Source organism: Myiozetetes cayanensis, unplaced genomic scaffold (assembly GCF_022539395.1).
Source record: "Myiozetetes cayanensis isolate MyiCay16 unplaced genomic scaffold, myiCay2020 scf3, whole genome shotgun sequence".
Taxonomy (NCBI): Eukaryota; Metazoa; Chordata; class Aves; order Passeriformes; family Tyrannidae; genus Myiozetetes; species Myiozetetes cayanensis.
This window is the reverse complement of record NW_026087521.1, coordinates 67,383,024-67,394,707: the sequence shown is the minus strand read 5'-3', so window position 1 is coordinate 67,394,707 and position 11,684 is coordinate 67,383,024. Positions and strand designations below refer to the sequence as shown.

Below are 11,684 nucleotides of genomic sequence, written 5' to 3'. Positions count from 1 at the left end.
TTAAAGAGATGCTCAAACAGACTCACTGGTCACACGTTCATCACACTCAGGTATTCTACATGTAACAGCAGACAGCTGTTACACACAAGAAGTTAACATTGACACCAGATGATTTCCTGAGGGATAATTTTCCTTGCTTTCATGTAATCTCTAGAGACAGCTGATATAATTCAGCTACTCCAGCATTACTATCATTTGAGCATTGCTGAAATAACCATCTCATTACACACAGTAATGAAACTATTTTATTATAAGCAAAACCAGCATTTATATCACCAAGAAACCAGGACCTATACACTTTTCGAAGAGCTACTCATGTAGAAACTGCTGTACTTAGAAATCAACTTGTACTTCCATCTAGAGAAAAAAGTATGGAGTGTTACAAAGAAACAAAATCAAAATCAGAAAAAAAGCAGACCTCATTATGTAACATCTGCCAATATCCTGGTCCTTCCAGAAAACAACAGGCACTAGTTCCAATTCACACTACTCCAAAATAAAAGTGACTGCTTTTTCAAGCTTGCTCAATATTCTCTGCCTACCAATTCCAGACATGCTGTTTGGCAAAGACAATTTACTAGTCCACACAGTGCTCTTAAGAACCATTTTAGCATTTCCTTCTTCCAAAAAGAAAACAGCACAAAGTCAGTGAGTACATATACTGCATCCTTGTGGGGAAAAAAAAATGGGGGTGTGGAGGGGTGTCTGATGAAGTAAAAAAGCTACATAGACAACTCATAGGCAACAGAAGAAGCACATCTGAGAACTTGGAGAAAGGCAGGAAACCATCTTCAGTATTCTGCATTGAAAGGGTAGCCCTTGTGATTTTTGCACCTGGAGGAAATCAAAAAGTAAAGATTATCTCATGTCTGAAAGACATTATATGCAGCTGTAACCACTTCAAAAAGCAATCAAGGGAGGAGATGAACTCTATAAAAGCAGAGTCAGTTTGTCTGTTTTTCTTGGTGACACTGTGTTTGCAAACAAAAGATTTACAGTCCCTTCTGTAGTTTGGGCTCCAAGCACCTCAGGTGATGTGACCTAGGTGCTTTGTAGACAACTAATTTGAGATTTCACTATTTACTGACAGAGGACCTTTTTTGCATCCTTCCAATAAAGATTTCCTATCTGGCTTTAGGCTTTCAAGTTGTAAATCCTCCTGTTGCTTTTTGAGTGTTCATCCACTTTCTCTCAACTCCTGAGGAACATACAGGTTTTATAATATACTTGGGGGCCATGGCAGAAAGACAAAATACCACAAGCAAAGTTAGTCAAGAATTTAAGCTTGCATCATGCTCATTTCTCCAATATGAATAAGAAGCTTAGTAGCCAGAATTGCAACAGGAAAAGTTTCTTGGAGACTAAACCAAAAATGAGCTTTGGTCTATGCTCACCATGTTTTGGTTTATAAAATGAATATTGAAAAATCTTACTCTGGAAAGTTATTTTTGAGGATGACCTCTTTGGAAACTGAGTTTGCATATTGTGAATTTCAATTAAGCCTAGTATTTATAACTTCATATACCGAACTACGTGATAACTTGACAGTCTCTTTTCTTTAAGCTGTTACTTACATGGTCATTTCACAGGCTCTCCAGTTTCTATTAAAGCTGAGAATAGTTGCCATCTCCTCTTTCGTCAATTCAAAGTCAAGCACCTAATAATGGAAAAAGCTGAAAATTACCTCTTTGACAAATTGGTGCTTGTAAAGAAAAAAAAACAAAACAGAACAAACAAACACAACAAAAAAATCATAAAATTAAAGAAAAAGTCTACAGTGTAGAGTGCTTGTTAGAAGAAGGGACTTTTATGAAGACAAAGGAAAGAGACAGCTCTCTGGATTTGAGACCCCTCTGGAGGGAGGTGGGCAGGGAGAGGCAGGAATTTAAAAAATAAAAAAAAAAAAAATATCTCAAGTTGCAGTTACATGCACCAGTTATTTTAAGAAGTTTGAAGAGCACTGAAGTGTTGCACAATGCCTCCATCCTCCATCTGTGAAGGATGATGCATCCTTCTGTCCTATTCCAAAGAAACAGCTGCAAGACTTTAATATTCCATTGTATGCAACTAAGTGTTTGGAAGCAAAATCCTAACTGGTTTCAGTCCAAGATCACTGAATCAAAAGCAGCAACACAGTCGTGGTATCCATAAACCATTTTCTTAACAATGCTTGCTCTACAGAAGTCTTTTGTGGTGTGCTACTCTATTCAGTCCCCAAACAAGCTGTCAGATGATTCATTCACATGACATAGAACAAAAAGCATCATGTAATGTGACTGCTTGGATCACCAGGATAGTGTTTCCAAAAGCTTTGTTCACTCCAAATGTAACCTTAAATTCAGCCCTCAGTAGAGAACAGGTAAACATATGGAGAGAAAAAGCCCAGTCCTCTTGTTAAAGCATCAGTTGCAAAGGGTGAGAAAGGGTCTCTTCTGCTCTGCAAGGAGAAGTCATGCTGTCCCTGAAGGGCAGCACCCAGCTCATTCCTAATTCCTCACCTTGAAGTTCTCCACAATGCGCTGTGGTGTGACAGACTTGGGAATCACAATCACGTTTCTCTGGATGTGGAACCGAATGAGAACCTGCAACAGGCATATCACCGCATCAGAGGACGGTTCTTGTCCTAGGCAAACAGAACCTGTTCCAGCAGTTTGTTAGTGTAAAACAGTAGAATTTAGCAGAATTAACCCATTTCTTGGAGCTGCATTTCAAATCATACCTGAATTCTAAGCTCCACCTTCTGAAGTGCAAATAGAGAAGTGGCGGAGCCCCACATAGGTCTCCTTTCTCCTCTGCAATGCAGTTTAGCAATACTCAGTTCCTTTCCTTCCCACCAAGACTTTCAGTAGGCTATTCAAGTGTTCACTTCTCTGCAACAGGACTTGAGATGGGAAGGCTGAAGCATAGCAACAATTGAAGATAGGTCAACAACATCTTTCTTGTGATGGTCAGAGTGCCTTTGCAAGCGTGCATTGAAGGCCTCATTGTAAACATACCTGCATTGCTACTTAACACCACAGGTGGACAGGGAAGAAAGAACTGCCCTGTCCTTTACACTGTCATTAACTGTTGTTTATGCTGTGCTACAGCAAGCGGTACTCTGGCACCTACCCACCTGTGCTGGGGTTTTGTTGTGCTTGGCTGCAATCTCTTTGATCTTGGGGTCATCCAGAAGGGAAGGATCCTCTGGCTTAGCCCTACACAATGGAAAGAAGATGAATGGCAAGAAATCTTCACAGATACAACCTAGCATAGATCTGTATCTGAATGAACAATCAATGCTGCACACGTAATCTCAGTGCTTCAAGCATAATCCACACTAGCTTCCTTCCAAAGCAGTCTTACCATGGTCTGTCAGGAGAGCCAAGGGGACTGTATGCTGTCACAGCAATCCCTTTGGATTGGCAGTACTTAATCAGCTTCTCCTGGGTAAGGTATGGATGACATTCAACCTGGAAACATAGAGGTATAGAGATTGACAGTGACTTAACTGCTTTACCATGTTTCAGGGATTAGTTTTTAATCAAAGGCTAGTTTTTGTTTTACCTTAGAGTCTCTAAACAGTATTACACAGCCTTTGTTTTCTGTATGCCACCACCCCTTTTCTACTCTTTGTAGCTCTCCTTACAATAAAGGGTTCAAGGACTGTAGAAAAACTCCTTATTTGCTGATGCAGATCATCTCAAACATATGGGATGACCAGCTACATAATTGCTTCAATGAGACAATTCAGTAAAATGCACACACCATAAAATCATAGCAACAGGATCACATACCAGGAAATATAAAGTCCTCTTTTCACCCTTAATTAAATATGCCATAATATTTCTTTTACAGCTACCATATTAACTTCAATACTAGTATTGTTTAATTTGGTTTTATTTGCTTTGTGTCAATAATCACCACTGAACAACTCCAGTCTGCAAGTGGTGAGAAAGGCTACCTGCTACAGATTTTAGACCTTCAGCCCACTGTCCATTACAGACTTTTTATAAACATGTGGGTACTTTACATTAATTTAGATAAGAATAACTACATAACATAATACAGACTCCTCAACAGTGAATCTGTATTCTGACAAGCAAACACACAGATATGCAGTATGGAACAGAAATTATTCGTGTGTCAGGAGGCAGTGAATGAACATGACTATTCAATAGTTTGCATAGAGGGACTTTCAGGATAGTTTCACACCAGGGAGTACTACTTTTCTTTCAGCAGATAACATCAAGAACCGTTTTGATGACACTGCCATTCAAGACTCCTGCAGCTGCACTCTGAGGGAAGTCTCTAGAAACTTGTGCTGCTGGCAGGTGGAACAAGAGAGTGCAAACCACAGGATCAGTTTACAGCCTCAAGCACTTTATTTGTGGTTCTAGCTGTTTGCTGTTATCAGAAGTCGGCATGCCCGTTTCCCTTCTGAGACACACTGGAATATTAAACAGAACATGTAGCTCAGTTTACGGGACAGGTTTATTTGGCTTCAACAGCTCCAGAAAGACAACTACGCAAGAGTATTTAACAGGCAGAATTTATATGACATAAGTAAGGCAAAGTCATCCTTACTGGCACTCACACTGAAAAACTTCTGAGCTAGTATTACATTTGAATCAGAATGAAAAGCCTACGGTGTCCATTTAAAGAAGCATCTTAAGATATTGCAATCCACACTGTGTGACATTAAGTACTTAAGAGTCAGTTTTCCTTTCTGAATAAAGTACTAGGATCATTGTAACGTAATTACTACCATGTCAAATTAATTTTTCACTACAAATGAAACCAACACACATCCTGATTGCATTGAAATTAAGAATGGAAATGACATGAAGACAGTAGATTACATGTGAAGTATCTGCACAGAGAAAGTGTTTTCAGGAAACACTATCGCTATTAGGCTAATTGCTAGGCGTTAATAACAGACAAGCTTTCAGTCTTGCAAGCATTTTTTTCAGAAGCAATAAATCATGAAGGACACGGACCAAAGACTTCTTGTTCTGGGCTAAACTTATAGTAATCAGAGCTTGACAACATTTACAAGTGGGAGAGATCCAAGATCAATGACTTGAGAGAGACAAAGATTATTATTACTATTACAGTGATGGGGCAATGAACTGTGGCAAATGTTGAAAGGTATCATAAAAGTAAGTTTCCTAAAAGTACATTGGGACTGATAATGAAAAGATACGTTAGAGAATTATTCCTTTTGCTCGTCAGAACCTTTCACTTTTATGTTGAATAGACTTCCAGAGAACGCTATTAAGCTTTCTAAAAAAATGGTGTTAACCCCCCTTTTCAGTACACATGTTCAAGCTGCCACAATAAATTACCCAGCTCTAGCAATCAGGTATCAATAACTGGGACTGCAGTCCTTCAAACACCATAGTAATCAAGGTCAAGACTAGGTAGACCTCACAGGAGTCTATCCTGGGACCTGTCCTCTTTACCAATCTGTGCCATGCTACAATCATGTCAAGCTTGAAGGCAATACCAAACTGGGGAAGGACCAGTCAATACACACTAGGACAGGGATGCCATTTCAGAGGGGCCCATTCAGGCAGGAAGAACACGTAAACAAAACCCTTAAAAAATTCATTAAGGCTGTGCATGAAGACCTGCACCTGGGAAGGAATAGCTCAAAGCCGTGCACCTGGGAAATAAAAGCCTCCTAAGCAGAGGAGTAACAGGATGGCTAAGAGCTGGACAACCTGCCATCCTGGGAAAGGCTGAATGAGCTGGGCTTGTTCTGCCTGGAGAGGGGAAGGCTTCAGGCCTCATAGCAGCAGCTTTCCTAAAAGAAGGTCATCCAAAGACAAACCAAGCTCTTCAGTGCTGCATGGAGGAAGGTATGAGACACAAGCTGAAACAAGAGAGGTTGATACTGGATGTAGGAAAACTCCCTCCACCATACAACCAAGGCACGGGCTTATGCAGCCAAGCACACTTCCTAGGGAAGCTGTGCAGTCTCTATCCTTGCAGTTTTTCAAGATGGATAGAGCTCTGGACAACCTGGTCTGATCTCACAGCTGATGCACCTCTGAGCTGTGAATTAGAGCAGATTATCTCCCAAGGTCTCCTGCCATCTGAATTTTCCTAAGATTTTATTCAAGTGTTGCTTATGTACCTGGACACTTCTACTCTGTGGCCTACCTTGCAACTCCATTTTCTCCTTCCTCCTAACCCTCATTAATCTGTGAGCAGTCTATAAAGCATGTTCTTGATCAATTCCCTCAGTCATCAGCAACAGGAACTGGCCTCCCCACAGATGAGTTATGTAGAGGTCCCCCAATTCTCTATATATATACCAAATTTTACTCTGCATCAAGGAAGTTTTTAGACCTCATCTGAGTTCCCCCTGCTTCAACATCTACAGAAAGCAATTCTGGAGCTGCTCATTGTCAGATTTCTAGGCAGCAGCACAGAAAATCCACAAAAAACCAGCACCTTGTACATCCAGAAGCAGTTGGAAGGTGGGATTGAAAGAATATTCTTTGTATACTCCATTCTCTCATACTATAACCTTATTTCAAAACAAGATGTTAGTTATTCTTAAAAAAACCAAGAAACCACCATACAACAAAAAACACCACCACCCAAACATTTGCTTGCTGTCATTTTGCAGCTTACCTGGTTATTTGCAGGCTTGTACTTCAGTCCTGGCTTGTTCAAGATTCTTTCAATCTGCTCATGGTTGAAGTTGGAAATTCCAATGGCTTTTACCAGACCAGCATCCACCAGCTCTTCCATTGCCTAACAGAAAGAAACAAAATCAGCATCTAGCATACAAGGCAGGGCCTAAAGAACACATTCTTCCTGATATGGTTTTGTTTCCTTTATGAGAAGCCTGAAATAAGTGTTTAGATTTTCAGAGTTAAAGTTTGAGGAAAAAAAAAATCACCTGAAAAAATCACTTCTGTACTCATGCCTTGTCTCCCCTGTCACCAATGCTCAAAAGATTCATTCTTTGAGATTGGAGATATTCACAGCAAGTTAGAAGCTGAAAGTAATGAAATTATAGTCAACAAACCACTATTGTACCAGTAAGCCCTTACAAACAGATCTAAATACAAAAGACAGTTTGGACTGCTGGAGGTAATGAAAACATGGTAGAGACTACTAAGACCAGAAGATATTATTCTCATGCTGCGGCTAAACTTACCTCCCATGTCTGCAGAATATCTGTGTTGCTGGGGATAGGCATGCCTTTGTCATCTGTGGGGAAGAGCTCCTCTCCTGCCTGTAAGTGAGGGAAAAAGTGCTAGGAACACTCTTTATTGGGAGGTTCAATCTTCTAGCTGAAGAATATACTACAAATTTGTACTGCAGGACAAGTAATACTTATTATTAAATTAATTTATTAGATACTAATAGTCACTATCTACAGTCTCCATTCTTTTTGTTTGTTTTTACATAGTACTATGGCTTTTTTTTTTTTTTGCTAGCAGTCAGCCCAGTAAGGACACGTACTTCTTGTGGACACTGTGTCCTGTGGCTTATCAAAATCAAAATAATGAAACTTAAGTGTCCACTTGTAATACAGAAAATAGTACTATAGCCAGTTTACAAAAATATACAATTTGTATCTGGGAATAATTAAGTGTTTTACTGGAATGCAAAATCAGGACCCACTTAAGACCTGGAACATGTTCAGTTTATACTGGACTAGATCTGCTGACAGGTCTCTTTCATGGGGAGACTCACTGTTTAAGTTGCTGGCATAGAAATGTTAGAGCAGCCTGTGTTCCAGTTAGGACTACATGCCAAGTATCAACTTCATCCAAACCCAGTTATTTTCCACTGACACATTATTATGCCATAACATTTTCACTGTGATAGTTCTGCCCATGTAAAACTCATTTTAAAAATACAGATGCTACGGAGAACAGTTATGTCAGAAGTAAGAAGCATAAAGAAGATTTTGATCAAGTTCTAACTGAAAAATAACCTTGGACATATTCAAACTGCAACACAAGTTCCTTCGCATGTAGTCAGTAAAAGAGTTAGGAACTAAAAAGTTCAAAACTTTTGAAATCCAAGGTGTGTGAAGCACTAAGGCTTCTATAGCAAAGGTTAGTTCAATCTGTACTGTCTTGAAAGACTTAGCAATTAAAGACAGAAACAATCTCTTACGCGACTCTGTAGCATGCAGAAGAAAGAACTTCTGTCAGACAGCAAAGCATAGCACAAAGAAGGAACCACACCATTGTCAGTTGAGTAGACTTTGGATCCATAGAAGGCAACACAGGCAATAATCAAAAGGACAGAGATATAACTTCTGCTTGCAGCAGGGAAACCCCACCCCTAGCTCAAGGTCTACCTCTTCCATGATCTAAAGGGCAGCAGATACCAGGCAAGCAGAAACCTTGATAAGGTAAGGATCAACAGCCTGACTCACATGGCCACAGTAAAGCTGAACAGCAGAGCAGTGCTGGCACACAACAGACACATGATGATCTGTACCAGTTGGAGCAATCACTAGGCTATAAAGCCATACAGCTCTTCTAAACTACCAATCACAACAGACAAAGCAAAGAGCACTGCTGTTACTGTACCTTAAAACCAAGGGGCCAGTGGATGAGGTAGAGATCCAGGTAATCCAGTTTCAGGTTGGCAAGAGTCTTCTGGCAGGCTCCCTTCACCAGAGGCTTCTCATGAAACGTGCACCAGAGCTAGAAACAAAATGCCAAGGAATGCTATAACCTGCTCGGTTAAATCTCTCAGAACCCTTCTGTACTGTTCAGGAGAGTGCCTGTCCTGATCAGAACATGATCTTACAGCTCTTCAAATGGCATTTGCTCTGTAAGCAGGACTGACCTGTGATATTGGACAATATGTGCTGTGGCAGCACACTGCATAATGTCCTGGTATGCAGCAGTAGTAGTTTTGTTTCGTTAATTATGACTTAAATTAAAAAACACCTACTAGAAGGTCAGATACTGTGTGAAAGAGGATAGCATAACTTCATGCCAGGGAAAGTTGAAAGCATTACCTACATTTGTAACACATACTCGGCATAATTCTCCATACAAGATGAAGTAAAGTAAGAAGCTTGTCTCAGGAATGCCTAAGTGATGTTCTGAATACTACATCCCAGAGCAGGAAAATAAAGAACTCGGAGGTTACTTAGGAAAAAAAGGTGTCTCCTAGTACCCTATATCACCAGATCCATACCTTACTTACGACAAAGAGGTCCTCTCGTTTCACAACGCCTTCTTTGATTTTTTGCTGGATCCCTTCCCCAACTTCATTTTCATTTTGGTACACATAGGCACAGTCAAAGTGACGGTATCCAGCATCGATAGCAGCCATCACTGCAGCTGTTACTTTCCCTGGCTGAGACTGAAAAAAAGCGAGGGCAAAAAACCTCTAATCAACATATTGCTGAAGACCTTTCTCACAGCAAGACAAAATTAAGAAAGCCACCCCACCCAAGGCAATCTCTCATTAGAATAAAGTAAAGCAGGGAAGAGTGGTGGCGGCCCGGCCGGGGTGTCAGTGGCGCCGGCTGCGCTGCGCGATCACGACAGCGCCCATCAAGTCCAAGTAGCCTCAGCCGCGCTCCTTTCCTCCCCATCGCCCTCCTGCCGCCAGCGAAGGCAACCCCCGGTACCTTCCATGTGCCCAGCCCCAGAATAGGCATCTTGGCCCCGGTATTAAGCTGCACGCAGGTGGCCATGGCCGCGCAAACACCGCTACTGCCACCTCTGCGCTTTTAAGAGCGTCCGGACGGGCCCGCCCCGCCCCGGCGCGGCCCTGTTGGGGCGGGGCCGGAACTGAACCCGGAGCGCTGGGTGTGGGCGGTGGCGGCTTCGGAGTGGTTGTATTTAGGAGCCCTGGGTTAGAGGGAGCGTTTCGCAGTCGTGCCGGCGCACCGACTGGGAGCTGTCCCGCAGCACCTCGAGCCTTTGGAGTTACATCCCCGGGACGGGGATGATAGAGGAGATATAGCATAGAACTGTCGCCCTAAGAGCTGTTCGCGGGTTATGCGCCTCAGGATAAGGAAGGGCCGAGCCCTTTGCTGGAGCAGCGTGTCCCTGCCACTGGGATGGTGCCCTAGGCTGGTCTCCCTTGTCGTCATCTTATGGCTCTGTGTGCCGATACAGCGAAATGACAGGAGAAAACTCGCTGTGTCTGGCTTGTGAGAGCCAGGAGAACCTATTCTTCGCTCTAAGTGGGACAAACGCAGCTTCCAGTGCAAACTGTGGCTTAGGAGTAATTTACAATATAGCGAGCTTAATAAAAAAGAGCTTTAATTTTGGAAGACTTTAAAGTGCTTTGAAAGTTGCAGACGAGGAACAGTGACTTATTTTCATGAGTGGCATAGTGATCATATTGTCCCTCTGTCTTTAGGGACGTGCTGAGGACATTTCAGAATAAAATGCATCATTGTAATCACACGTGTATTACAGCCCGGCTGGGAATACTGGAAAGATCCACTGAGGGGCGCAAGACAGCTCGCAAGTCAAGCAAGAGTGAATACTTTATTAAGATGGCTCCCCTTTATATAGGGGAAGCAGTGAATTTGCTAGAACAATGGGTGTGGATATAACAAATATGGAAAGGGAAGGAGGGAGTTTGCCAAACTAAGAAAAATGGGAGGGGTTACAACTTTACATGGATAAAGAGGGAAAGGTTACAACCATATATGGAATCAACCAATGAGAAATCAGGATAAAAAGAAGTAAACAGTTTAAGGGAATTTTTACAAAAATTATGGGGTGTAATAAGTAAATTCTGTTTTAACAGTAACCCAGAACTCTAACTGTAAAGTCCATTGTCTAAAGGTGTTCTGTGTCTCCAAAAATGTTCTGTGGGTAAAAACAGCATCTTAATCTTCAGCTGACTTTTTCAGGGCTTCAATCCATCTTCTATATTGCTCTTCTTCCTTTTGCCCATCTTCCACAGTAGTGGCCAGTGATCTCACATCAGAAACTGGCTTTGACTTTTTTGCAAACAAGCATGTACTGTTCTGCTAAAGAGGTCACAGTGCCAGTGGAAAAAAACAGACTTGCTTGGGAGGCTTTGCTGCTTATTCACATGTAGAGAGTTTCTTCAGGTGTGAGTGTTTGCTCTGGGTGCCTCTCCCTGCTCTCTGCAGCTTTATATTTTTTGCTCCATTTAACTAAGGATGGGCGAGGTAATTGGTTTTCCTCTTTAATGTTCTTCCTGTTTAGTGTCCGCACATCAGCCATCCCTGGCAGAATGGGATGTGGTTTTTTACCTGTTGCACAACTTGGTGCTTATCTCTTACTATTTAGGTTTGGTTTTCCCTGATTTTTCTTGTCAGGGAGATGCTTCCATCTTGTCACAAGAGGCTTCAGGTGGAAGTTCAGTCTTTTGTTTTTGCTGTTAGCTCTTGTGAGTGGGAGCCTTTCCCCTCACTGCTGCAAGAAATCAGCTTTCCACTGTTTACCTCTCCCAAGGGCTTTGGGGGAGGAAGAAGTATTGCACAGTCACTGTGTGACAGCCAGCCTGCTAAATCTTATGCACTGTGTCCTTGATAACAAGGCCAACTATTTCTTTACGCTGAGCTGGCAATGAGGAACTGTGCAGGGGAGGAGGAATTTTGTTGCCGATTTGGTGGGGGGTTTTTTGTTTGGTTTTTTGGTGGTGGTTTTTTGGTTTTTTGGTGGTGGTTTTTTGGTTTTTTTTTTTTTTGTTCTGTTTTTGTTTCTTTGGGGGGTTTT

General features: G+C 41.8%; 1 protein-coding gene across 1 annotated transcript; it reads right to left on the bottom strand.

The window, feature by feature from the left end:
* Positions 1-227: 227 nt before the first annotated feature.
* On the bottom strand, positions 228-9,753 carry LOC126644265 (aldo-keto reductase family 1 member B1-like). The gene is made up of 10 exons (XM_050323386.1): positions 9,608-9,753; positions 9,169-9,336; positions 8,550-8,666; positions 7,157-7,234; positions 6,625-6,747; positions 3,346-3,452; positions 3,116-3,197; positions 2,499-2,582; positions 1,575-1,657; positions 228-834 (listed from the first exon to the last, which is right to left on the bottom strand). The coding sequence occupies exons 1-10, from the start codon at positions 9,671-9,673 to the stop codon at positions 792-794; spliced, it is 951 nt and encodes a 316-aa protein (XP_050179343.1). The 5' UTR covers positions 9,674-9,753; the 3' UTR covers positions 228-791.
* Between the last annotated feature and the right edge of the window lie 1,931 nt (positions 9,754-11,684).

Bases quoted from the DNA above. Each gene is read 5' to 3' on its own strand.
- LOC126644265 (XM_050323386.1), bottom strand. From the start codon at position 9,673: ATGGCCACCTGCGTGCAGCTTAATACCGGGGCCAAGATGCCTATTCTG. The intron at 6,748-7,156 runs GTAAGTTTAGCC...TCTTTCTGTTAG, and splicing joins ATATTCTGCAGACATGGGAG to GCAATGGAAGAGCTGGTGGA. The intron at 1,658-2,498 runs GTGAGGAATTAG...TTCCATTATTAG, and splicing joins GCATTGTGGAGAACTTCAAG to GTGCTTGACTTTGAATTGAC.